Source organism: Peromyscus maniculatus, chromosome 12 (assembly GCF_049852395.1).
Source record: "Peromyscus maniculatus bairdii isolate BWxNUB_F1_BW_parent chromosome 12, HU_Pman_BW_mat_3.1, whole genome shotgun sequence".
Classification (NCBI taxonomy): Eukaryota; Metazoa; Chordata; class Mammalia; order Rodentia; family Cricetidae; genus Peromyscus; species Peromyscus maniculatus.
The window spans coordinates 80,924,169-80,951,843 of record NC_134863.1 but is presented as its reverse complement, the minus strand read 5'-3'; the positions used below and the strand labels follow the sequence as shown (position 1 = coordinate 80,951,843).

At 46.1% G+C, this 27,675-nt stretch overlaps 1 protein-coding gene across 1 annotated transcript; it reads left to right on the top strand.

The window, feature by feature from the left end:
- Positions 1-8: 8 nt before the first annotated feature.
- Gart (phosphoribosylglycinamide formyltransferase, phosphoribosylglycinamide synthetase, phosphoribosylaminoimidazole synthetase) lies at positions 9-26,100 on the top strand. Its single transcript, XM_006983551.4, has 22 exons — positions 9-139; positions 4,696-4,879; positions 5,412-5,507; positions 6,118-6,292; positions 7,845-7,956; positions 8,552-8,620; positions 9,378-9,503; positions 10,783-10,870; positions 11,348-11,433; positions 11,768-11,936; positions 13,139-13,370; positions 15,978-16,072; positions 16,364-16,473; positions 16,826-17,024; positions 18,648-18,899; positions 19,115-19,267; positions 21,756-21,962; positions 22,709-22,846; positions 23,622-23,752; positions 24,050-24,191; positions 25,386-25,501; positions 25,585-26,100. Exons 2-22 carry the CDS (start codon positions 4,735-4,737, stop codon positions 25,774-25,776), a joined length of 3,033 nt encoding a protein of 1,010 aa, XP_006983613.1. The 5' UTR covers positions 9-139; positions 4,696-4,734; the 3' UTR covers positions 25,777-26,100.
- The last annotated feature ends 1,575 nt before the right edge of the window (positions 26,101-27,675 follow it).

The window sequence follows — 27,675 nt, the reverse complement described above, 5'->3', positions numbered from 1 at the left end:
GCGGGCGGGGACCCAGCCGGCTCCGCCAATGGGCAGCGGAGCCCGCCGGGGGCGGGGGCGGGGGCCGGCGCGCGCCGAATTCCCCGGGCCGACTTCCGGCGGGTGCGTTTGCTGGAGCAGCGTGGCGCGGCTTTTGCAGGTGCGTGAACCCCCTCTGTTTTTAAGACGGTGCGTGGACCGCGCGTGTGCTCGGGCTGGTGGGCTTCACCTCAGCGGCTCGTGGTACTGCTGAGACCGGTTTTCGCGGGTTGAGAAGGGTCACGCGCTGTGCACGGCGTTGACCGAGGTCGGCCTTGTCCGACTTTCCGATTCTGAGACCCGGTCCGGGTTTTTTTTGTCTATCTTTGCCTTTTAAGACAGACCCTGTACATCGATGGGTTTTTATCATTGTCACTAACGGTCTAGCTGCACCACTTTCGTGTTTGGTTTCTACTTTTTTTGTTTTGTTGGTTTTTCGAGACAGGGTTTCTCTGTGTAGCTTTGCGCCTTTCCTGGAACTCACTCTGTAGCCCAGGCTGGCCTCGAACTCACAGACATCTATCCACCTGCCTTTGCCTCCCGAGTGCTGGGATTTAAGGCGTGCGCCACCACTGCCTTCGACAATACTTTGGGAATGTTTTTACCCGTAAGTTGCCTACTAATTAACTGACGCCCAAGAAAGAAAAGTCTGTCCAGGTCTCCCAGGTAGTAAAGTCCTTTCATTCCGGAGCACTCTCCTGACCAGTACTGCTGTTTCACTGATTCTGAGTAGTAAATAAAATTGTGTTCTTGCGCTGCTGCTCTTACTCAAAGTATATATAAAGATCTATTGGCGCCAGGCCGTGGTGGCGCACGCCTTTAATCCCAGCACTCGGGAGGCAGAGCCAGGCAGATCTACAAAATGAGTTTTAGGACAGGTACCAAAACTACACAGAGAAACCCTGTCAGATCTATTGGCTTCGGCTATTTCTAAGCAAATGACACACAGAATTGAACTAAAAGCCTTGTTGTATGTGTTGAAGTCTTTCCGTTGCAGGCATCTATGTGCCCCACGTGGCTGCAATGCCCCCAAGGAAACCGGAAGAAGGCGTTCCGTCTCTGGAACCAGAGTTAGGGTGTTTGTGAGCCACTGCGTGGTGATCAAGATTAAGCCCCGCACTCTGCAACAGCACTAAGTGCTCTTAACTGATGAGCCACTTACCAGCATGTTTGATTTTCTCTAAATGTGTAATCCCAAACTAAAGGATCAATTTAAAAGTTACAAATGACAGTTTCCTTTTTCCTGTAACCCATCTTCTGCTTAGGTAAATGTCTTGATAACTCCTTTGCACACACCACATTTGGTGCTAGAAATTGAACACAAGGCTTTATTCCGAGCAATAACTTTATTTCTAAACTACATTCTGTCTTTGTTATTGTTGCTCCAGTTTATCCAATGACTTGGTAAGTTGTCTCTATTCCTAAGGTATCAGTTTAAGTAAGCAAAGTGATATAACAAATTAGCGTTTCCTATTTCTGGGTACTTTGTAATATACAATATTTTAATGTTACCTCAGTTCATTCTTAACAGCTAAACGTAAGCAAATGCCAGTAGTCAAGTGAGATATGTTAGGATTTGATTTTGGCTTCTCTAACAGATTTCCAATCCAGGGTATCCCATAAACTCTTATATCATAAGCCTGCATGTGGTGAATAAATATTGTGTACCCTAATAAAGTGTGCCTTGTGGATCAGAGAAGCAGAGAAAGCCATAGCCAACCTTACCTTGCCATCTTCACAAATCTACTGACTGAAAACCTGAGTCCTCACCCGGAAGGATCTCAGCTGAACTGCTTTAGTTCCTGTTTCCTCACGCCTTATACACCTTTCTCCCGCCCTGCTGTCACTTCCTGGGATTTAAGACGTGTGTGCTTCCAAGTACTGGGATTAAAGATGTGTGCCACCACTGCCTGGCTCCCTTTCCAGCGTGGCCTTGCACTCACAGAGATTCAGATGGATCTCTCTGCCTCCCAAGTGATAGGATTAAGGTGTGTGCCACCACTGCCTGGCCTCTATGTCTAATCTAGTGGCTCACTCTGTCCTCTGATCCTCTGGCAAGCTTTATTGGGGTACACACTATATCGCCACACTTGCAAGCTAGGGATGACATACAGATGATTTTATCACTTGTTTTTGTACAGCCACCAAACAAAAAACGGTGGGAGAAGCCAGGCGTGGTGGTCCCCACTTGTGACAGAAAAGACCCTGTCTTACCAAAAAAAAAAAAAAAATGTGGAAAGAGAAACAGTATTAGTGCACTGGGTGGTAATACCACATGCTTGGATGCTTGGGAGGCAGAGACAGGCTGATCAATGAGTTCAAGGCCAGCCTGGTCTACAAATCAAGTTCCAGGACCGCCAGAGCTGTCACAGAGAAACCCTGTCTCGAAAAGCCAAGAAAGAAGAAAAGAAATGGCTTTAGTGCATATGGAGTTCAAGTTGCAGTGTCCATGCTAACGAGATTGTATAGAAACACACTTGTGCTTATTTTGTTATGAACCCCTACGGCCCCCATTGTTTAGAGCACTAATTAAGGCCAGTAACCTGTGCCAGCTGTTTACATCAATAGTCTTTCTGGATGACAAACACTCACCCATCGATGTGCTGCACCTTCATGCTTTATTCAAGTTCTGCCTCAGAGTTTGGACACTACACAGATAGCTCTCAAATATATTTATTTCCTGGCCCTTGACAGAAAAAAAAAAAATGTGTACTGTTAATACCTGTTCTCTATACCACGCCAAGGTTTAAATTATTGATGTTTTAAATTTAAAACATCAACACTGGATGTAGCAGCACATGCCTATTGTCTCGGCTACTTGAAATGCTGAGGCAAGAAAATCTCTTGAGCCCAGGAGTTCGGGTCCAGTGTAGGCAAAGTAGCAGGTCTCCATCTCCTAAACAAGTAAGCAGATATCAAAATCCATTTTCCTGCTAAGGCTTAATGATTATCAGATCTCCCAAAAGAAGACTGTTTATGGATTATTTCTCAGATAAGGCGCTGTATTAGTATAGAGTTGTTTTTTAAATTTATTTATTTTTATTGGTTGGCTAGAGTTTTGTTGTTTTTGTTGTCATAATATTACAGACTGGGTAAGTTACAAAGAAAAAAAGTTTGTTTAGGCTTATAGTTCTGGAGGTGCGCAATCAAGGGGCCCCTTCTTTCTAGCATCAATGATAGAGCATCCTATGGCAGGAGATACATGGCATGCATGTGTGCATTTCTGTTTGGTCTCTGTCCCACTTATTTAAAAAATAAAATAAAAAGAAAAAATCTTAGGACTCACTCCAGAGGCAGACATAGCAATATATCTGAGTTCTAGGCCAGCCAGAACTCCATGGTGAGACCCTGTCTTAAAACCAAACAAAAACCTCCAGTTTAATCGTGGGTGCTCCACCCTAGTGCCCTTATCTGAACCTCGTCAGTCCCCAGAGGCTCAGTCTCTAAATACCATCGCTACATTATTTCTGCTCTCTACTACCTCACAATATGGATTAAATGCAGCACGTGAAGCTTGGAGGGTGCTCAGAGCCGACCCGGAGCTGAGCTACCATTCTCAACTTAACTGAAACTCTTTTTTTTTTTTTTTTTTTTGGTTTTTCGAGACAGGGTTTCTCTGTGTAGCTTTGCGCTTTTCCTGGAACTCACTTGGTAGCCCAGGCTGGCCTCGAACTCACAGAGATCCACCTGGCTCTGCCTCCCGAGTGCTGGGATTAAAGGCGTGCGCCACCACCGCCCGGCAACTTAACTGAACTACAAGCATGCCTACCCCATTTTCACGGCCTTTTATCGTGACTAAGGCTTATCATTTCTTTCCAGTTCTAGCCTCCAGGTTTTGATGTGTTTTTTTGTTTGGTTGGTTGGTTTTTTGTCTTTGCTTTAGTGTATATAAGTATTTTCTTGTATGCTTGTTTACCACATGTGAACCTTGTGCTCAAGGAGGCCAGTGAAAGGAGTCAGGGCCCCTAGGCCTCTGGAATTACAGACGGTTGTTAGCCGCCATGTAGACACTAGGAATTGAACCCAGGTCCTCTGGAAGAGCAGCCTGGGCCATCTCTAGCTCATGTTTTATTCATCGAGGCCCAGTCTTACTGTGTATCCCTGGCTGGCCTGCAACAGAGACCTGACTGCCTCTGCCTCCTAAGCCCTGGGATTAAAGGTGTGCACCGCCATGCCTGCCATAAGTCCCAATTTCTAAATAATGAACCTCTGGATGAAAATATCACTTGTATAAAAACAAATGCTTGTGTTAAAATCCCGTTTATAAATTAAGATTTCTATAGCTGGGTGTGGTAGTACCTGCCTGTAATTCCAACACTTGGAAGATGGCTGAGACAGAAGGTTTGCCATGAGTGTGAGGTTAGCCTGAGCAACATAATATGACTTTCTCAAAAACACCAGAAGAATGACTGAGGAGATGGCGCGTTCCCAGCACTTGCTGCTCTTCCAGGGAACTGAGGTTCAGTCACCAGCAGACACAGACACAGACAACCACCAAAATAGCAGTACCAGTGGATCCGAGAACCTCTTCTGGCCGCCATGGACGCCAGCTACACCTGTGGTACACAGACATGCAGGCAAACCACTGGCGGCACGCAGGAAAGTTCACAAAATAATCACCACCAGAAAAGAAAAATGGTGCTATCCAAAATGTCAGTCATGGCTTTCTTCCTACAGGTCTCCTTTTGCTTCTGAATTCCTGCTTCGCAGGAAGCAATGGCAGCCCGAGTTCTCGTGATTGGCAGTGGAGGGAGGGAGCATACCCTGGCCTGGAAACTTGCACAGTCTCATCATGTCAAACAAGTGTTGGTTGCCCCAGGAAATGCAGGCACTGCCTGTTCTGGAAAGATCGCAAATGCTGGTAAGTGTGTCTCAAAGTGGGGTTGGTGGTTAGTATGTGTTGACAGTGAGTGATAGCTCGCACAGGACCTTTAATAAGGTGGGCTGCTATTTAAAATGGTAACGTGAATTCTATCTGTGTGATGAGCATAAGGTATGTATTTTAAGCCTTCCTAACCACTGTGATTGAAAAGGTAGCAGCAGGTGCCTAACGTAGAGTTAGGAGCATTTTATGTGTGTTTATGGAAGAAGAGTTTCTGAGTACATTCTGTGGGTTTGTCTGTTTACTGTGTAACCAACACTGGTGACAAGGACAGTCACATTACTGATGCTGCGGAGTCACTTAACTGGCCACAGTGATAATAGGCTACTGAGCTTCGTTTAACCTAATACACTATTGGGAATTTCTCATGGTGAAAATTACTAACTGTACCCACAAAAGCAAAGCCAGCAATTACCTTAGTTTTAATTACCTTACTAAGGATAGTACTTAGTTTATTTGGTTAACCGAAGATATTTTTGCACATGTGTGGGTTTATGTTTTCTGTCCACAGCTGTCTCCATTGATGATCACACTGCCCTTGCTCAGTTCTGCAAAGATGAAAAGATTGAATTCGTGGTTGTTGGGCCAGAGGCCCCTCTGGCTGCAGGTGAAGTTCATTTCTCTTTGTTATGACACACTCAGTACCAGCAGAAGTTTAGAGATCATTTAGTCCAGTTCCTGGGTGGGGATTCATAATAACACATTAGAAGAGGCTCTTTCAGCCCCTGAAAGCTGGTGGGTTCCAGGTTTTGGGTCTCCCCCACCCCCAAGCCTTCAATAGTAAAATGAAACAAGGATGAAATTGTGTCTTTTTTCTGCTCTGTTCTAGTGTCTTTAGTGATGTGTGTATTCAGTAGGATAAATCGAGATAGTCACATAGAACAATTTACTTTTGCTAGGTTGTTTGTTTGTTTGTCTGAGTATTTGTTTTGGGATGAGGTCTACTTATAGTGCCCAAGTTGATCTACAGTTTGTGGGCTCCTACCCCCTCCTCTCAGCTGGAACTAAGGTGCTACATTGCGCAGCTCTTTTTGTATGCCTAGAATCACCTCTTAGTAATTATCTGCTAATAAATAAAAGACAACATGGAAAACTTAAGCTAACTACCAGTTCGACTGCCCCTTGACTAACCGTAGATTTAATCTAATCATAATTCATATTCAGTGAAAATCCCTAGGCAGATCGTGGGTCACTTAGATTTCTGTTTGCTTCTGTAGGGATTGTTGGGGACCTGACCCGAGCAGGAGTACGATGCTTTGGCCCCACAGCCCAAGCAGCTCAGTTAGAGTCCAGTAAAAAGTTTGCCAAAGAGTTTATGGACCGACATGGAATCCCGACTGCACAGTGGAAAGCATTCACCACACCTGAAGATGCCTGCAGCTTCATTATGAGGTGGGTGGAAGATAACCTCTGAAGACAGGTGCTTCTTAATGTATGTGACTATAAAGTCACTTTCATTCTGAAAATACATTGTTTAAGCTGACCAGTGCTGGTACACACCTCTAATCGCAGGAGGCAGAGGCAGAGGCAGGTGAATCTCTTGAGTTTGAGGACAGCCAGGCTTATAGGGTTTAGAGGAACATCAAAAAGACAAAGATAAAAAGGAAACACAGAGTTCAGTTCTGAGGCTTTCACGGTTTATATTGAATTAGTTATGGAAAAGGTAACTCTCAATAAAAGTTTCCTTTTCAACACCACAATAAGATGGGATTCTCCAGCACTTGGAAACAGAAGGAAGCGGAAGGATCAGTTCAAAGCCAGCCTGGGGTACATGGTCCGGGTCTCAAACCAAAAGGAAAACAAAAACTTAGAATTCTGTACGTTTCCTGTAAATAATCTTGTAGATTATGTTACTGTCTTCACTACTGAGTAATCTCCGAGAGGAAATACATACTGTCCTGCAGCTGACAAGCACAGTGACATGTTATCACAACAAGTCTTTAGCTTCCCACGTGCTGGGATAATAGGTGTGAGTACCTAGATTTTTAAATTTTTTTTTTTTTTTTTTTGTTTTAGATTTTACTATTTTATGTGTATGGGTGGTTTCACCTGCATGGATGGCCTGGTGTCCAAGGCGGGAGGAGGGCTTAGATGCCCTGGAATTGGAGTTAACAGACAATTCTGAGCTGCCATGTAGGTGCTGGGAATTGAACATGGCTCTATTAAGTATCCTTCTCTCCACATGTAGAAACCTCTGAGAAGTCTGTGATTGCCTCTCCCCCTCTTTACCCTGCCACTCAGCATGTTTTCCTTTCAGTGGGGTCAGGTTCTTTTTTTAACCACTTACTTATTGTGTGTGTGTGACTTGTCACATCCATAGAACCGGCAGACAACTTGTAGGAGTGAGTTCTCTCCTACCACCATGTGGGTTCTAGGGATCGAACTCAGGTCAGCCACCTCGCTGGCCCAGGCTCATTCTTTACTCATTCTTCATCACACGGGGTTTCTTAAGCACTGAATACTGTTAATATCCTAGTAGCCAGATGCCTTGGGTCAGTGATGGCTGTGTTACTTTGGTTAAACTTCCTTCCAGATTTCCAATCGCACTCCATTGCTTTGTGTGTTTCTGGAAATGGTCTGTGGATATCTATCTGCCTGTGTTCGTCTCATGAGGCAGTATCTTTGACTTAAGTGAGATTCTCTGCTTTGTATCTTACAGATTATTTCATGTCTGCTCTACAAATCTGCTTAATTTTTTAAAGAGTATTGCTTATTTGACCTCACTATATGTGAAAAAAAGTTGTACGTGCTGTATGATCAAAATTATAAAGAAATATATGAGAAAAAAAATCTTGACGAGAAGTACCTGAAATGATACTGGAGTAATATTTTGTCTGTGTGCATTTTAATTTTGCTGAAACATACTATTACAAATCACCAAACAGTTTAAATGCTTGCATTGTGAGGATCTTGTTGTATGATCAAAGCTGCCCTGTCTTCACAGCGCCAACTTTCCTGCTTTGGTTGTGAAGGCCAGTGGCCTTGCTGCTGGCAAAGGGGTGATTGTAGCAAAGAGCAAAGAGGAGGCCTGCAGAGCCGTGCAGGAGATCATGCAAGTAGGTGGATGCTTCCGAAAGGTTTGTTCTCTGTGTATGTGAAGAAATACTGCAAGTTTACAAAGTGGCCCCCAAATGTCCCAAACACACTGGAACGTTGCTTTTCCTTGTACTGTGTGGGTCGTCCATTTCTAGAAAATGGCTAGTACAGAGCTGTGCCAATTCCTAAACCATGGCTCATTCTTTTGAAGTAAGTTCTAACTTAGTGGAAGGCAGAGAGTCTTTGACCCATGGGATTTACAGATAACTCCACGCATCCATGAGAACAAAGGCATTTGTCCTCTGTGTTCCAAGTGTTAACAAAAGCAGAGTGGTTGATGGACACACTATTTCTTCATAATCCATATCAATGATTACGACGTAACCTCTTAGAGAATTCTATCTTCACATCCGTGGTTTTGTTTAATTTTATAGACAAAACCTACATGGTCATACAGGAATAAAGATCAAATAATGATCAGGAAAGTCAGAAATGTGAGCTCTGCCTGCTGCCAAACCATAGACCCGGGAAATTCACATGTTAGGTCTTCGGGAAGAAGTTCCAGTGCTTGTGTGCTTTAGGATTTACAAAGCCCTTTATCTTTAACTACGACAGGAAAAGTCTTTTGGAGCAGCTGGAGAAACGGTTGTCGTGGAAGAGTTTCTGGATGGGGAAGAAGTGTCTGTACGTACAGCCGTCCCTTTGCCTTTACCACGCCCAAACACACTCCATTCTCTGTTAGTGTCCCCTGAGAACAGGAGCCCAGCAGTTGAAAACAGGATTTGCACACTCTTAAGATTCAGATGAGAAAACGTGTGTTCTCTTTTAATCATCCCCTAGACCAGTGGTCCTCAACCCTCCTAATGCTGTGACCCCTTAATACAGTTCCTCATGTTGTGGTGACCCCCGACCAAAAAGTTATTTTCATTGCTACTTCATGATTGTAATTTTCTACTGTTAGGAGTTGTACTGTAAATATCTGTGTTTTCCGGTGGTCTTAGGAGACCCCTGTGAAAAAGTCGATTGACTCGCCACCGCCAACACTCGCATCCTGTCATCCCAGGGGTCACTTGTTGAGAACCACTGCCCTAGACATTAGTGGGGACACCTGGATGTAAGTCACACTGTGGGGGTTCTATACATTCATGGTCTCTGTTTCACATAGAGCTTACTACACAGTAAGTGCTGGAATAGCATCACCGTATATACAGCATGAGTGCCTGGCGGTCTCAACAGTAGGAAGGTGGGTATTTGTCCCAGATAGAAGCCCAGTCTGTCCCTAGGCAGCTGCAATGACAGCTCCTTTACTAGTTGGATATCCAAGATCTGGTTCCTGCCATGTAACTTGGAATTATTATTATTCAAGTTTTCTTCAGAAACAGAAACTTTTCCTCTAAGAAGAGTCCTGCTTGACTTCCTGACTAATCTGTTTTCTCCACAGTGTCTGTGTTTCACTGATGGGAAGACAGTGGCCCCAATGCCCCCAGCACAGGATCACAAACGATTGCTGGATGGAGATCAGGGCCCCAACACAGGGGGGATGGGAGCCTATTGCCCAACACCTCAGGTACTGTATACTATCACTAATCAGCAGTCTGGCTGTCTTTCAAATGGGAAGTCACCTCTTTGGGTCTCTAATAACCGCTTCTGAAAGGCTTTGAGGAACTAACAGCCAATCTAAGAAACAGGAACTACGATGAGGACTGACTATATCCTCTCCCAGCTTGTGTACACTCGTATTTTAATCTCGTGAGACCTAAAGTTATTCTCTTCCTCTCGGGATCCAGGGCCCAGCACATAAAGCAGATATGTATATGTAATGAGTTGAGATCCAGGACAAGCCATAATTGTGCTCTCTCTACTTCAGACTGGCAGGCGATAGTCCCAATTTCTGGGTAGTTTTGTGTAACAAAATCTGCATTAGCCAGATGTGCTGCACGCCTTTAATCCCAGCACCCAGGAGGCAGAGACTGAAGGACCTCTCGGTTCAAGGACAGCCAAGGCTACACAAAGAATCCCTGTCTCAAAAAAAAAAAAAAAAAAAAAAAAAGGAGAAAAGAAATCTCCATTATTGAAATAGAATTGATTAGCTCTCTAGAAATCATTTTTATTTGTTCTAGGACAGCCTGGGCTACATAGTGGGACCCTATCTTGAAAAAAGGCAAAGCATCTTTTTATAGGTTTCAGTAATAGTGACTTTTGAGTCTGTAAGCCTATTTTCCACAATTGCATTTCCACATATGCATAATTTCCACATATGCATAAATATGTAGGCTTAAAATTTGCATGGTCTATACTAGAAGAATACACTGAGGAGCATGAGGAGGGGAGAGAACTCTTCATTTTAGCCTTATGTCTGAGGAAGCTTTAAGTGAGGTACTTGAAGGTGCATATTTTTCAGCCCTAGTGAGGTGGACTGGCGATCGCCACTGGTACACTGAGAGGAAGTGAGGGGCCTGTCCTTCTGTCCTTGACACCATTTACTGGGCTCAGAGCCTTAGTGTTCTGATGTGTGTGGTGAAGTCGCCAGGAAAAGTGGAATAGACAGACACCAGCGTTGGCCACAAATGTGTCCTTGAGTAGGAAACATTTCTCTCTTAGAGTTCTTTCCTGTTTTGTAAGATAAGGGCCATTGTGAGGGTGTTCTGTTTTGTCTCTCTGTGGCCCTGGCTGGCGAGGAACTCTGTGTAGGCCAGGCTGGTCTCAAACTCACTATCTACCTTCCTTTGCCTCCCAGGAGTTAGGATTAAAGGAGTACACCTCCATACCCAGCCTGAAACAATTTTTTTTTTTTTTTTTTTTTTTAGAAAAAAAATTACATTTCAATGTTTCTGTGTGTTCCCCAGGTTCCTAAAGATTTGTTACTGAAAATTAAAAACACTATTCTTCAGAGAACCGTAGATGGCATGCAGCAGGAAGGTGTGCCTTACACAGGTAAGCAGGCTGGCAAGGATCGTTATATAGGAATGTTCTGCTTTGCCTGGGACCTTGTTCTCTTTCTACAACTTTATTAAAATGGTTAGTATTAGAAGCTTATAGACAGTCTAGGACGTGGCGGGGAGGGTCATGGTTTGGTTGGTAGAACACCTGCCTGGCCTACATGAAGCCCTGGCTGGGTTCTATCTCTAGGACCATACACTTGGATATGGTGGGGCACACCTGTAATCCCAGTACCTGGGATATGGAGGCAGGAGGATCAGAAGTTCAAGACTGTCCTCAACTACAAAATGAGTTCAAGTTCAACCTGAGATATGTGAGACTTTGTCTCAAAAAAACAGTTCATAGTCTAGGTGTTATAGTTATAATGCAATGTTGTCATTACATCATTACAGACTTCCTGTTTCTCTCTCTCTTCTCTCTCTCTCTCTCTCTCTCTCTCTCTCTCTCTCTCTCTCTCTCTTTTTAATAAAGGAATTCTCTATGCTGGTATCATGCTGACCAAAGATGGCCCAAAAGTTTTGGAGTTTAATTGCCGTTTTGGTGATCCAGAATGCCAAGTGGGTAACAATAAATAAAATACTCCCTGGTATGGTGGTATGTGTCTGTAATCCCAATACTTAGAGGCAGAGGCAGATAGATCTCTGAGTTCAAGGATGGCCTAGGCTACAGAGAAAGACTCTGTCTTTAATAATAATAATAATAATAATAATAATAATAATAATAATAATTTTTAGAAGGAAAGCATTGTTTTGTTCTCACAGTTTATCAGTCTTGAAATAATTGCTTTGGGGAACATTTTGGTTGCTATCCCAGTGAATAAAGTGGAAGAAATAAATAAAGGGAGGGCTATTAAACTTCATCTCATCTACCATATTGATTCTGTTCTTCCAGGTAATCCTCCCACTTCTTAAAAGTGACCTTTATGAAGTGATTCAGTCCACCTTAGATGGCCTGCTGAATACATCTCTGCCTGTTTGGCTAGAAAACCATACTGCCATAACTGTTGTCATGGCCAGTAAAGGGTATCCTGGAGCCTATACCAAGGGTGTGGAGATCACAGGTGAATGAATAGTGGCTAAGAGGTTGGGTTACAGTGGAACCGTGACTGGTGGTACAGCAGGCTCCTTCCGTGTGAATGAGCAGCGAGCACCTTTTCCTCCTACCGGTCTAAAACCATCGGACCCTGGAGAGATTCTTGACCCCAAAGCCTAGTGTATGTAAAGAACTGCCGTTTATTTCCTTTCCTGCACCAGGAAACGTGAGTAACCCAGTCAGGTTTCCGGAGTAACCCCGCTGCAGCCTTGCACTTCCACCTTCCCAGAGCCAGGGTGGTAGTGGCTGTGAGAGAGAACGTTGGCATGAGTCAGCTTTTGAGGACATGAGCTCTGCTTCATGCGGTTTGGCCCTTAGAGTACCGCCGCGTGCGGGGTCACGGTTTCTGTGGCAGAATTCCAAGTCTGAAAGGGCCAGTTTCTCCCCTTGCCCCGTTTTTAACAGGTCAGGAGGTAGCTGCTTGAATGGCATTAGTCTGTGTAGAAATGAGATTGAGGCGCCAGACAAGTCATGCTTTGTGGCCAAAGACCTCTGTGGTCCCTGGCATCCTGTAGCGTAGCGTTTATGTGTTTGTTTCAAGAACTTTATTTATTCTCTTGCCCAGAAAAATAAGCAAGAAGTCTATCATCTTGCAACCTCAATGTCAGGAATTGTTTGCTTGTGAACAAGAGAACAGAGAAATGAGGTTGAGCCAAGAGCCTTTGTATTGATGAAATCTCCCCTGAGAAGTGTAACAGTGATTCCAGTCAAGCAGTATTGGACAAACGAGCGGCCGTAAAGTTTGTGCTGTCAGAACGCTCAGAGAAACCTTGGCTAACATTACCACAGCTGCTCTGGGGAGGGCGGGGGGGAGACTGCCGGTGAGAGAGGGCTGTGTTAGAACTGGCTGTTTCACATGTTACAAACAGTCTCGTTCTCATCTTCAAACCTCTTGTGAAGAAACTTTAACTATGCCTGCCCCATTGGAACTAAGGCTTTGTTCTGTTTTTTTCTCATTGCCCAGAAACTGGAGTTTTTAAAATAGGACCACAGCACAGGATGAAGGTTATTTCATACCTTTGTTGCAGGGCATGATGGTGTACGCCTTTAGTCCTGGGACTTGGAAGGCAGAGGCAGGCAGATCACTGAGTTCGAGGCTAGCCTGGTCTACATAGTGAAGCCCCTGTCTCAACAAACAAACAACCGCTTTGTTCACTCTGCTTTTTACAGGGTTTCCTGAGGCCCAGGCTTTAGGACTCCAGGTATTCCATGCGGGCACTGCTCTTAAAGATGGCAAAGTAGTGACCAGCGGGGGCAGAGTCCTCACGGTAACAGCCGTCCAGGAAAATCTGGTGTCAGCCCTTGAAGAAGCCAGGAAAGGCCTCGCTGCTATAAAGTTTGAGGGAGCAGTTTATAGGAAGGACATTGGCTTCCGTGCTGTGGCCTTCCTGCAGCGGCCCAGGTAAAAGTTCCCTGGGAGACAGTCGGGCAAGGTTCAGAACTGGCCTGCGTGGCTCTGGAGGAAGTTCTCCTGGCCCTACGCCGTCATCCTGTAGTCTGTGGAGCTGACTGGATCTTGGTTTGTATTTTGTTGGAATCTTAACTATTAAAGGCTGAGACAAGAAGGGCATCTCAAAATTGAGGCCATTCTATAGTAAGGCTTTACATGTCTGCCCCCCACCCCCACCCCCCCAAAAAACTGATCACTGATCAAAGCAATAGTTGAGTAAATGGGAAACTCTTCTTGGCAATAGCTTATCTTTGACAGTTTGTCAAGATTGCAGTGATGGAGACTTAACCCGTGAGTCATTGTGTAGTTAAACATTCTTGAGCTTGAGTCACGGATCCTGGTTTGTCCTTTAGCTATTACTTGAATGTGTTTTTAATTACTGATTCATTTATTAACAGATATTTCCTTATGAAATAAATAAATCTGGTTGCCACATGAGTGTTTTGATTTTTTTTTTTAAATATCACATAGTATCACATTGCTTTTATTTAGTTTTTCAGTGAGTGTGTGGGGTGTATGTGTATGGTGTGAGTGTTTTGCCTGAGTGTATGCATTTGCACCACATGTGCCCTCGGAGATCAAAGAGGGCATTAGGTCCCATGGAACTGGGCTCAGGGATGGCTGTGAGCCACCATGTGGGTGCCAGGAACCAAACCCAGATCATCTGCAAGAGCAACAAGTACTCCTAACCACTGGGCCATCCAAAAAAAATAATAATAATAATTTTTAGCACTAGCTTACATTATAGCATGAGTGAAAGACAGGTTTTTAAACCCTTCTGTAATATAGTACACTAAAATACTGTGCCAACTCATAGAAATTCTCTACCTTAAGACACTGAAATTTGGTTTGGTTTTTATGTTTGGTTGGTTGATTTGGTTTTGTCTTTTTAAACCAAGTTGCACCACAACACCCTGGCTAGCCTGGAAGTCACAGAGAACTTGCTATCATCCCCAGCAAGAAACTTACTGTTGATTGGTTGGTTAGTTGGTTGGATGGTTGGGTTGTTTTTATTTTGGTCTTTCTGAGACAGGGTTTCTCTGTGTAGCCCTGGCTGTCCTGGAACTCAGAGATCCGCCTGCCTCTGCCTCCACCCCCCCAGTACTGGGATTAAAGATGTGTACCACCGCCACTTAAATCTTAACTGTAGTCTGAGTTCTTCAAGATGAAAAAAGTGAGAAGTCACAATGCCAGCTGTTACCTGTAGGTTTTGTGTCCTGTATGAGAGTGACCCTGGACTGCAGGCACTGAGCTGGTTAGCAGTCCTCAAGTTCCCTAGCAGCTTGTCTTAAAACATTTCTGCATCTGTCGCTGCATCCCAGTAAGCCAATCTCTCATTTTTCAAGGGGGAACTAATAAATTTACAATGCCATTCACAGCCTTGACTTCTGCGTGACAGACCTGTGCTTTTATAAAGCCATATCGGTCATGTATCTCCGGCCCTGAGCCATGAGAACTGATAGATGGCACCGTGGGGCAGGAAGCACTCCTGCTTTGGGGGGATTTTTTTTTTTTTTTAATTTGGTTTGGCATTTCATTCCTACTCAACTGAAGTTGGCTGGAGAATAGATGATGTAAAGCGCTCTATTTAAAAATAGAAGGGGCCAGGCAAGGTCCTTGTCTGTATGTCCGCACTGGAGGGGCTGAGACTGCAGTATTGGGAGTATGAGGCCAGGTTAAGCTGTTCCGGAAGAAAAAGATAGAATGGTGGTGTGCAACTGAGAGTCAGGACTGGAGAGTTCCCGTGGGACAGATACACAAAGTTTCCATTTTACTAGGTGAGAAAAAAATGGGAGGTGGTGATCCTGTACCAAATTGTGCCACTCAGTTGACCAGTACACTTAAAAGTGGCTAAGATGGCAAATTGTGTATTTTACTACAATTTAGAAAAAAATTCAAGCCAGGTGTGGCAACTGGGAAGGATGAGATACACATTTCAGTTCCTAGTGTCTGCTCTAGAACACTTATATCCAAATCTGTGGGGTACAGGCCCTGACTTAAAACATTTTGAGCAACTTACTGGATATGAAAACCAAGTGAAATGTCCTCTGCTATTTTTTTTTCCTTTACAAACTCGTGTGTGTGAGTGTGTGTGTTCCCATGTGTGGCCATATGTGAGTGTGTACCTACATGTGGAGGCCTGAGGTTGATATCAAGAGTCATCTCTACTCTTCCCCCTTATCCTTTGAGAGAGGATCTGTCAGTCTAACTCAGCTCCCTGGTCTGGCTAGTCTCCAGCCAGCTTGATTGGTGATCCCCTATCTCCACTTTCCCAGGATGGAGTTATAGGCAGGCAGCCATATCCATCCAGCATTTCTATGGCAAGTGCTTTATCCACTGAGCTATTTCCCTAGCCCATACGTGTGTTGTTTGTTTTGTTCGAAATAAAAATGTTTGTCCCTGCTGGGTGTGGTGTTGCAAGCCTTGAATCCCAGCAGAGGCAGAGGCAAGCAGATCTCTGAGTTCCAGGACAGCCTGAACTACATAGAGAGACCCTCTCAAATAATAATTATCCCTGACATTAAGGTGAAATCTTAGTTTTCATTTTCATTTCCTTAGGGGCCTGACTTACAAGGAATCTGGGGTAGACATTGCAGCCGGAAATATGCTGGTTAAGAAAATTCAGCCTTTAGCAAAAGCCACCTCCAGACCAGGTAACTTAGACCCTGTACTCGGCAGATAGATTAGTGGTATTGGGAATTGATTTGGGCCTTCCATTTAGCTGAGGAAAGTTTTTCAAATTATTGCTAGATGTCCTCTTAAGTCATTCTTAAGCCAAGCACATCATCTCCTGCCTTCTTGATCAGTTTTGTGTGCACGTGGGCTCTTTTCCCACTCTCAGCAAATGTAGCTCTTATATTAGCCATTGTCAGGAAGAGAGTTGGAATATTCATGTTGGACTCATCGATTAAAATGCAACAAGTAACTCGTCTCCTGTCCAACAGGCTGCAGCGTTGACCTTGGAGGCTTTGCCGGTCTTTTTGATTTGAAAGCAGCTGGTTTCAAAGATCCTCTTCTGGCCTCTGGAACAGATGGTGTTGGGACTAAACTGAAGGTAATCAGACACTCGAGATTCAAGGCTTTGTGAAAGAGAAAGGAGACTTGGTCTTTCAAATGACTTTTATGTTTATCAAGTAGCCATTTCTTAACAGCATGCATGCGCTGGAAAGAGCCCTGGCGGCTTACCGTTTATTTTTACCGTGTAGCTCGGGCACACATTTTGAGACAGCAGTGTTGGGGTTCCGTTGTTAAGAGGAGTAGGAAAGGGGTGTTGCTGCATAACCTGTCCTCGTCTGAGGTGTTCTGAGCGGAGAGCAGCCAGTCAGCAGTGGTGGGAGCTGATCTCTGGGTGAGCTGACGAGATGAAGGCGGCGCTGATCCCCGGTGGGCTTGTCTGTTTTCTGCAGATTGCCCAGCTGTGCGGTAAGCACGACACCATTGGTCAGGATTTGGTCGCCATGTGTGTCAACGACATCCTAGCCCAAGGAGCAGAGTCCCTCTTCTTCTTAGACTACTTTGCCTGTGGAAAGCTTGACCTCAAAACGACTGAAGCTGTGGTTGCTGGAATTGCTGAAGCTTGTGGACAAGCTGGCTGTGCTCTCCTGGGTATGATCCATTGACCCACGGGTCCTCCACTGCCTGTCGGTCATGTAGAACTTAATGGGATTGCCGTCGCGGAGGAGACTTTAGATCACAAAACAGGAAAAGGAAATGTAGATAAAACGACTTGCGATCATCTTAGACCCTGTCCCCAGTCCCATACTCCTGAACTGCCAGACAGGCTATCTTCCTCCTCTGTCCACCTCCCAGCTGGGCCTAAAACAGGGAAGATGGTCTCCTAGAGTTGCATATGTTAAACTATAGTTCCCCTCAGAAGAGACATAAAGAATAAAATGTAACCTGGGTTTTATAGACATAGTTTAACCACATACGCGGGTGGAGGGGTTTTAACTATTTCTTCTGTTACATGTCAGGGTTGGTGTAGTGGTGTATACCTACAATCCTGGCACTCGGAGGCTGAAGCAATATTACTGAGAGTTTGAGCCAGCCTGGGCTACATAGCAAGACTCTTGTCTCAATAGAAACATTCACTGCTATGTCTATAGACAAATCAGATCTCAAGACCAAAAATTGCCATTCAACTTTTTTTTGTTTTATTTGTTTTGTTTTTCAAGACAGGGTTTCTCTGTATAACAGCCTGGCTGTCCTGGAACTTATAGAGGTCCACCTGCCTCTGCCTCCCGAGTGCTGGGACTAAAGGCAAGCACCATTAAGCCTGGCTAATTTCAAACATTTTTACAATACAGTTTCTAAGTTGGAGTCTGCTGCCTCCCCCTCCTCTCTATCTTCATATGATGGGAACACAGCGCTGTGCTCGTGAGGGTCTGCTGCCTCCCCCTCCTCTCTATCTTCATGTGATGGGAACACAGTGCTGTGCTCGTGAGAGTCTGCTGCCTCCCCCTCCTCTCTATCTTCATGTGATGGGAACACAGCGCTGTGCTCGTGAGGGTCTGCTGCCTCCCCCTCCTCTCTATCTTCATGTGATGGGAACACAGTGCTGTGCTCGTGAGAGTCTGCTGCCTCCCCCTCCTCTCTATCTTCATGTGATGGGAACACAGCGCTGTGCTCGTGAGGGTCTGCTGCCTCCTCCTCCTCTATCTTCATGTGATGGGAACACAGCGCTGTGCTCATGAGGGAGGGAGGATATATGGAGTGGGGCAGTTCTGTGCTATTATCTGAAAGATGGAGTGATTGTAAAACTAACTAAGCGGCTGGAGACACGGCTCAGCAGTTAAGAGCACTTGCTGCTCTTCCAGAGGACCTGGGTTTGATTCCCAGAGCCCACATGGCAGTTCACTGTAACTCCAGTTCCAGGGGATCCAGTGTCTTCTCTGTCCTCTATGGGTACCCGGCACGTACATGATACATGCAGGCGAAACACTCATCCACATAAGCTATCAATCATTTTTTTAAAATCAAACCTGTGAAAGCTCTTCTGAACTCACACTACTGTAGACACGTTGTTAAATCCAACTGAGCATTGGCTGTCGGCGTCTTTTTGAAGGCCTGCAGAGGTGTGGCCTCATCACTGTATGCATTAGTGCTCTCCGTAGATGTCAGCAGCACGCAGTATGGGATGTAGCTACACACCAGCTGTCGGTGTTAAATGTAACTTGTCTGTCACTGTCTGAGATCCGTGAGGATCACAGTTTGTCCTTGTCTCACCAGGTGGGGAGACCGCGGAGATGCCCGACATGTACCCCCCTGGCGAGTATGACCTTGCCGGGTTTGCTGTGGGCGCTATGGAGAGGGACCAGAAACTCCCTCAGCTGGAAAGGATCGCCGAAGGGGATGTTGTTGTTGGAGTAGCTTCCTCTGGGCTTCACAGCAACGGCTTTAGCCTTGTGAGGAAGATTGTGGAGAGGTCTTCTCTCCAGTACTCCTCTCCAGCGCCTGATGGCTGTGGTGATCAGACTCTAGGTAAACCAACTCTTGCTGTCCTTCCTGCAGCTACCGCAGGGGTAACCGAGTACCTGAAATGGAAGGACTCCACTGACCTGCCGTTTTCCTGCCTGGGTGACATTCCAGAACTCATGTGCTACGCAAGGCCCCTTCCAGTCATCGTCCAGTTCAGAACTGTTTTTAGGTTTGGGTTTCGAATGTGTGGGCTAAGTCTGTATCCCTCCAATCCCCAGGGGACCTGCTTCTAACCCCAACCAGGATCTACAGCCGTTCGCTGCTGCCTGTCATCCGTTCTGGCCATGTCAAAGCCTTGGCTCACATTACTGGAGGGGGGTTGCTGGAGAACATCCCCCGAGTCCTGCCTCAGAAGCTTGGAGTAGATTTAGGTGAGCTCACCAACGGAATTGTCTGATTTACAGAAGAAAAAACATGTACTGTGGATAGTGAGTGCACATATGGTGTTTCTCTCTACAGCCCTGGCTGTCCTAGAACACACACACACTCTCTCCCTGTAGACCAGGCTGGCCTTGAACTCATGGAAACCTGCCCTCTGCTGGAATGCTGGGATTAAGGCCTACGCCACTGTATATAGCCTCTTGCCATGTTTTTTTAGTGCATTCTATTGTGTTTTGACTATGATCTATCACATGAGGTCAAGTGTGGCATTTTTCACTTTAGCATCATGGTGACATTCAAAAAATTTCATATTTTTGAAGTATGGATGTTCAACCCATATAGCCATATTCTTGAGAGCCTTTTTCATGGTTTTAGTTGCAGGCAGTCTCACTGTGTAGTCCAGGCTGGCCTTAAGCTTTCTGTCTCGGCTTCCCTGGGGATTACAGGCGTGCCCCAGTGTGCCCAGCTTCCTTCTTTTTCCCTCTTCATAAACGCTTCTTTGCTGAACTAAGAGCTTGGCACTCTGACTTCCTATTTAATGTATTGTCTACATCTGCTTTTCATGGTAGCACCATTTTAATGGAGGAGTATTCCATTTTATGTATGTACTACTGTTTGATTTTACATGGCTGTTGACTTTTGACCATTGAGGGGGTCATGGTAAGCATTTGTGATGGCTGAGTCTTCTGGACTTCTCCAAGTTCATAGTGGAATTAAACCAAATGGGGGCTGGAGAGGCGTCTCAGCAGTTCAGAGCACTTGTTGCTCTTGCAGAGGACCCACATGGCTGCACACAACCATCCCTAACTCCAGTTCCAGGGAATCTGACCCCTCTTCCATCAGACCAGGTGCTCTGGAGGCAGATGGGGCTCCAGGAGTTCAAGGCTAGCCTGTCTACATAAGTGAGTTTCAGGTCAGCTAGGACTATAGAATGAGACAAACAAAAACTGAGCCAGGTGGTGATGTCACATGCTTTACTCCCAGTACTCGGGAGGCAGAGGTAGGCAGATGTCTGTGAGTTCGAGGCCAGTCTGATCTACAAAGAGAGTTACCGGACAGCCAGGACTGTTAGACAGAGAAACCCGTCTCAAAAAAAAAACAACTTGGGGACGGAAGGGTTTATTTATTTCACCTTAACAACTCTCAGGTCTCACAGTCCATCACTGTGTAGTCAGGGCAGGAGCTCCAGGCAGGAACCTGGAGATGGTAACTGAACCAGAGAGCACAGAGGATGGTGCTTACTTGGCTTGTTCCCGTGGCTCTTGTTCCCCGTGGCTTGCTCAGCCTGCCTGTGTTTCGTTTGTTAGTTGGTTGTTGGTTGTTTTTTGTTTGGTTGGTTGGTTTTTTGTTTTTGTTTTTTTGTTTGTTTGTTTTTGAGACAGGGTTCCTCTATGTAGCCCTGGGTGTCCTAGAACTCACTCTAGACCAGGCTGGCCTTGAGCTCATCTGCCTGCCTTGGCCTCCCGGTGCTGGGATTAAGGCCTGCACCACCAATGTCTAGTCCAGTTGAGCCTGTTTTCTTACTTTACCGAGGACCACCTGCCCACTGCCGTGGCACCACCCTTGGTGACCCGGTCCTCCCACATCAATCACTAAGAGAGTCTCCCCCAGACCTGCCTGTAAGCAAGGGCGTTTCCTCCCTTGTGAGTTTCTTCACAGGTCACTCTAGCTTGTGTCTAGTTGGCAAAAATAATCTGACAAAAGCTAAATTCTCTTTCTTTAGAGACATTCTAAATTCAGTATAGTTTTTTTTTTTTTTTTTTTTTTTTTGGTTGGGGGGGGTGGTTTGGTTTGGTTTAGTTTTTTCAAGACAGAGTTTCTCTGTGTAGTTTTGGTATCTGTCCTGGATCTCACTCTGTAGACCAGGCTGGCCTCGAACTCACAGAGATCTGCCTGGCTCTGCCTCCTGAGTGCTGGGATTAAAGGCTCAGTAGTTTTTGTAAATCAAATCTTATAACCTGTACACTAAAATTATCCACGTTACTTCATTACTGATGAATTCTGTGCCTGTGTATATAAATAAGCCTTTCCTGATGCGCCCGGTAAGAGTTGTGATGTACAGCTTGTGACAGAGGAGGAGCTAAAGTCAGCTCAGAGCCTAAATTTTAGAAGAAATGAAAGGAACCAGGTATTTATCAGAAAGCTCTCTCTAGCAGAACTGCCCTTTGAGTAGTTCTGCATGGTGTTTAGGGTGCGGCTTATCATACTAGACCCAGCCAAACATTTATAGAGGACGGCATGCCCAGTCCCTGTGGGAACCAGTGACTAGCACATCTAGACCATGGGGAGGTTCTAAAGAGCCAGGAAGTTAAGGAAACAGAGAACCTGCCTCCTAAGTGTCAGCACTGACAAAATACTAATCTGAAAGGACCATTGATAGTTTTACTCTACACAAAATAGCAGAGTCTGGCTATGACTTGTTTTTGTATTCTCTGTATGGAACAATAGAGTAATCGGGCAACTCTTGCTTATTTTGAGATGCTTGCACCTGGAAGATCCCCAAGGTCTTCTCGTGGTTACAGCAGGAAGGACAGCTCTCTGAAGAGGAAATGGCCAGAACCTTCAACTGTGGGGTTGGAGCTGCCCTGGTGGTGTCTAAGGACCAGGCAGACCAGATTCTGCATGACATTCGGCAGCGCCAGGAGGAAGCCTGGGTGATAGGCAGTGTCGTGGCATGTCCTGAAGGTAATAGCTCCTTGTTGGCTTTTAAGTTTAGCCGTTGCCAAAGCATCTGTCTTGACCCAGGTGTGTCTCCTGGGAGTGTTCGCTGATGCCCAGCTACACTGCCCAGGATTCTGTCCCTGGATAACGTCACTACACAGACACCTCCCAGTTCTGCCTGGAGGTTAAGCTCGAACACCCTGACCGGTCCTGTGTGTTGGTCAGGCCCCTGTCAGAAGTGCTAGCATTTCACAGGGTGGCAGATAGTCATTCGGATAGCTAACAGTGATAGTCACAGTGATTGTTCCCTGGCTTCTGTCTGCCTTTCTGCTCTGCGGCACAGGTCTTGTTTTCAGGCAGGTTTTCCCGTGCTGGACAGTGAGACCCTTCAGCTTACACTGCAGGAGGAAGAAGCCTTCCCTTCCTCACACCAGCTTATTTCAGTCCCGCGTGGCCTCCCAGGAAGCCAGGGGTCAGAGCACCCTGGGAAGGGCTCACTAGTGGGTTGAGGGGCCGTGGAGAACATAGGCAGGCAGCATTTTACATGGCTGTGCCTCAGTGCACTGGTGTGTTCTTCTGTAATTCTGTATGTTCACCTTCAGTGTGTTCTTAAAAGGGAGAAATGGTAATGTTAGTTACCCTGGTGTTTTAGTTCCTGTATGCCTTACTTTCAGAATAAAATACAATCAAGTTTTCTTATGATAGTTTTCTGTTATTCCTGTTAACTCATGGCTGTTGTTTACTTTTTTATGCATATAATTGAACTGAAGATTCCCCTCGTGTCAGAATCAAGAATCTGATCGAAACCATGCAAATAAATGGGTCAAAGATGACAAATGGCTTCCAGAGAAGTAATTTCCCTGCCCACCAAAAGAAGGCAAGAGTGGCTGTCTTAATATCTGGAACAGGTAAGGCATGGCCTCTCCCTACCACAGAGCTGTAGAGCTCTCCCTCCACCGCCATTCACACAGATGTTACCTATGTTTCAGTATGCTCTTTTTATTTATTTATTTGTTTATTTATTTATTTATTTATATATTATGTATATAGTGTTCTGCCTGCATGTATGTCTGCACGTCAGAAGAGGGCGCCAGATCTCATTACAGATGGTTGTGAGCCACCATGTGGTTGCTGGGAATTGAACTTAGGACCTCTGGAAGAACAGCCAGTGCTCTTAACCTCTGAGCCATCTCTCCAGCCCCAGTATGTTCTTAAAAGTGAGAAATGGCAAATGTTACTAACCTGGTATTTAGTTCCTGTATGTCTTTCAGAATCAGATGCAGTATTCTGAAGTTGCTTTTATCAAAAGTGAGAGCCCTGGGTAGAAGAGCATCGTGCTCTGTCAGATGGCTGTGGCGTGGCTCTGTTGTTTGCTTTTAGAACCCCCCCACACCCCTGTCACCCAGACTGAGCTGGCCGCGGCCATTCTGGTGCAGGGATTTAGGCGTGCTCTGACTGTTTTCCCGAGGGAGCACTGCTCTGAACAATGTGAGTAAACTCGCTAGGCCCCGAGCATCCCTTCAGATTCTAGCCCCAGTTCCATGGTCGCTCTACGGGGTCATCGTACGTTCGAGTGTATTTTAGCTCTGGTTTGTGATAAAGCAGAGAGGCCATCCTGAGGAGCGAGGGCAGTGTGAGGAGGCCTGGGCTTCCAGACTGGGAGCTCATTTTTCCCGTTTCCAGGATCGAACCTCCAAGCACTCATAGACAGCACCCGGGATCCAAAGAGCGCCACACACATTGTTGTTGTCATCTCCAACAAGGCTGGGGTCGCGGGCTTAGACAAAGCCCAGAAGGCTGGCGTTCCCACCAGAGTGAGTTCCTGCGGAAAACAGCTTTCCTGCGGGCTGCGCCTGGCTGTTGGCTGTTCAGCCCGGAGCCTCGGGTGCACCACTGAGCCACACCACCAGCCCCTGCAGACTGTACTTAAACGCATGCTCTGCTTTCATGGGGCCCTGTATGTGGTTGTGAAATCGTGGAACTTCCCTTTTGGGGTGGTGCTGGGTCTGCTGTTCTCCATCCTTCCCGTTCCTCAACTATCCCTCTAGTGGGTACATCTTCACCACTGAAGTGTGGTCTCTGTGAAGGTTATTTCTCTTTTCCTGTTACAGGTAATTAACCATAAACTATACAAAAGTCGGATTGAATTTGACAATGCTGTTGACCATGTCCTGGAAGAGTTCTCTGTAGACATAGTCTGTCTCGCGGGATTCATGAGGATTCTCTCTGGCCCTTTTGTCAAAAAATGGGATGGTAAGCAAATGCCGTTTGACATTCCATTGGGAGGTCAGCTGAAAATGGACGCGAGGGATCGGCTTCCCAGGCGATCCTCAGAAGGGAAGATTTTACCGTAGACTGTATTAGTTCCCTCTGCTTCGGTCGAGGCCCAGACTGAGTTACAGACCAGGTCACTGAGCTGCTGGCTGCTCTCACTAATCACCCGTGACTGCGAGGCCCGCTTCACTGTGAGAGAAGTGTCGGGAAGACCCTGTTCCTTGTTAGAGGTTTAGAGATGAGGAAAAGTGATGCTCAGTCCATCCCTGTGACCTGAGCGTCCTGAGGCCAAGATGGAGGGCTGCAGGTTCCAGGCCAGCCCGGTCAGTTAGGACACACTTCTCAAAAGCCAAGTGAAGGAAGGGGAGAGAAGGGAGAAGGAGCCTGGGTGTCCCAAGACGGGGAGAGGGCTGGGCAGAGATCGGCCTTGATGGGGTGTGTTTGAGGCCAGGTTGAAATCCAAGAGCTGGAGGCTGGAGGCCTCTCCGTGGTTAGGGGCACTTGTTGCTCTTGCAGAGGACCTGGGTAAAATTCCCCGCTCCATGACAGCTCACAGCCATCTGTAACTCCATTTCCAGGGGACCCAACACCCTCTTCTGGCCTCTTCAGGCACCAGGCACATTCATGGTGCACAGACAAACATGCAAGCAAAACACTTGTAAAATAAAATAATAATTAAAGAAAAAACAAGCCGGTAGCTGGGGTTTAGTTCTGCCTGGCATGTACATGCCCTGGTTTGATACCTTGTCCCACAGAAGGAAAAGCAAAGATTCATGCTCTCCTGTCAGGCACAGACAGAAGATAACAAGGAAGGCATTGTTGCTGAAAATGCATAAATGTCTACAGTCTGTTGATCCTTTTTTTTTTGCACTTTATTTACTTTCTTTGTGTGCATGGGGTGGTCAGGGCACCTCGGCTTGCTTGTGGTGGTTGGAGGGCAGTTCATAGGAGCGGGTGCTCTCCTTCCCCTGTAGGTCCTGGGGATTGAGTTCAGTCGTCAGCCTTTACCCCGTTCTTCCTTAAAAGCTCCTCCGACTGCATCCTGTTGTCAGTCTGTGCGAATGTGGGCTAATTCCCCCAGCTGAGTCTCTAAGGTAAACAGAGACGAGCACTTGTTCCTTTAGCAGAATAAACAAGAGCTAAAATTTCTGACCACTGCTTTTTGCTTTCTAGGGAAAATGCTCAACATCCACCCATCCTTGCTGCCTTCTTTCAAGGGTTCCAACGCTCACGAGCAAGTCCTGGAAGCTGGAGTCATGGTTACCGGGTGTACCGTACACTTTGTAGCTGTGAGTATGTTCTTTCCTACCAAACTTGCCTCTTGTGTCTGGATGCAGAACACTGGTTTGAAAACATCTGCTTCCTCTTCCAGGAAGATGTAGATGCGGGACAGATCATCCTACAAGAAGCCGTCCCTGTGAAGAGGGGCGACACCGTTGCGACCTTGTCTGAAAGAGTTAAAGTGGCAGAACATAAGATCTTCCCTGCAGCCCTCCAGCTGGTGGCCAGCGGGGCTGTGCGTCTGGGGGACGATGGCAAGATCCACTGGGCCAGAGAGCAGTGAGGCCTGACTCCGGAGGACGGCTGTTTGCTGGGTGCCTTCCGTCTTTTCATGGTGGTCTTGGCCCAGACTAAAATAGCTGCTAACAGAAGACTGTATCCACCAGGGGTGGTGACACACGCCTTTAATCCCAGCACTTGGGAGGCAGAGCCAGGCGGATCTCTGTGAGTTTGAGGTCAGCCTGGTCTACAGAGAGCTCCAGGACAGGCACCAAAACTATACAGAGAAACCCTGTCTCAAAAAAGACAAAAAGCAAAACAAAACAAAAAAAGACTGTAAACCTTACCTGTTACCATTTTTTAATAAACAGATTCATTAAAAACAAAACTTACTTAGCATTTTTTAAGGCATCCACAAGTGGGAGGGTCTAGGCCAATGTACTGAGTACATACGAACCCAGACAGGAGACCACCAACTTAGTGTCTACCACATTTTTCTGCTCCTAGAACTACCTGAATAAGCAATGGCCACACCCAGCACAAAGGCAGCCAGCCACCCTTGAACTGCCTGCCGATAGCTTGAGTGATGCACAACTGGATTCCTAGGGTACCTAGAGACCGGTGCCAGGTGGTAGTGGCACACACCTTTAATCCCAGCACTCAGGAGGCAGAGCCAGGCGGATCTTTGTGAGTTCCAGGCCAGCCTGGTCTACAGAGTGAGATCCAGGACAGGCACCAAAACGACAGAGAAACCCTGTCTCAAAAATAAATAAATAATTAAATAAATAAAATGTTTATTTTATGTATGAGTACTCTATCTGCACACATGCCTTTACTGCCAGAAGAGAGCATCAGATCCCTCTGAGGTGGTTATGAGCCACCATGTGGTTGCTGGGAATCAAACTCAGGTCCTCTGGAAGAGCAGCCACTGCTCTTAACCACTGAGCCATCTTTCCAGCCCATACTTTAAATTCAGAACAACAGCAAAGGGCTCCTAACAGCAGGAGATCATTAAACTGTAACCTCACGAAGAGTATACGGTTGAGGGTGCAGCTGAGCTACAACAGAGTAACAGATGCCCGGCTCCCCGCCTGGTGCAGGTGGGGCACATTAGGCCTGTGCCACTCACCATCACCCTTGGACTAGGAAGAAGCCTCCATCAGAGGGGTCTAAGTGCCATTAAACAGTGAACTAGTTCTGGAGACTTTCCAACACAGGAAATGCTGTGGGTTAGTAAAGTCACACACTAATAGAAACAATGTGAACTACTAAAAATCAGCATGTACTTATAATCTGAAAAGTTAAGAGTACTCAGTGTGATCCTCAGTACTGTAAGAATAAAAAGTGAATAAGTTAATGTTCCTGCTCTATTTCATGCTAATCTCCACCCCACTGTTTTCAAAGGACTGGCCTCCATGGAAGGTAACTGATCCCATGTCCCTAGAGAAGAATCCATGTGTCTAGATGCCTGAAAACAATATACCTTATACAGAGATGATACTAGTCAGAACTAGAGACTCCTGTTGTCTGGTCTGTGATAGAGCATGATGCTAATATTCCTTCTCAGGGGAAGAGGAAGCAATGTCTGCCTTCTCCTAAGGTCCCAAACCCAGACTAGATCCTGCCAAAGTTCACTGCGGGGCATCAGTGAGCTTACTGGCATCCTTACAGAGCATAGATGGAGAGGTACTGGAAGGGTGTGCATGCTCCTCCCACAGCTGGAACGTACCCAGCAGGGGTGAGGGCTTCTGTAACTGCACAGATGGACGCCCGCCCTCTCCTCCTGTCTTCCCTGGCCTGGAGACCCAAGCCCCTCCCCCCCAGGCCACCTGCAGTTCAGGCCGAGTTGCATACACACAACAGGTCTTGGGACACTCCCCTCCCCCAGGAAGGGATGTGAACAGTCAACAAGCCCAGATAGGATAATCCTTTGCAGGTGCGCACAACTAACTGAACTCCCAAG

What these genes read in the sequence shown, in the direction of transcription:
- Gart (XM_006983551.4), top strand. Translation starts at nt 4,735, where the DNA reads ATGGCAGCCCGAGTTCTCGTGATTGGCAGTGGAGGGAGGGAGCATACC. An exon ending in GAAGCTTGGAGTAGATTTAG is followed by an intron (nt 19,268 to 21,755) that starts GTGAGCTCACCA and finishes GCTTATTTTGAG; the next exon opens with ATGCTTGCACCTGGAAGATC. An exon ending in TGTCTTAATATCTGGAACAG is followed by an intron (nt 22,847 to 23,621) that starts GTAAGGCATGGC and finishes TCCCGTTTCCAG; the next exon opens with GATCGAACCTCCAAGCACTC.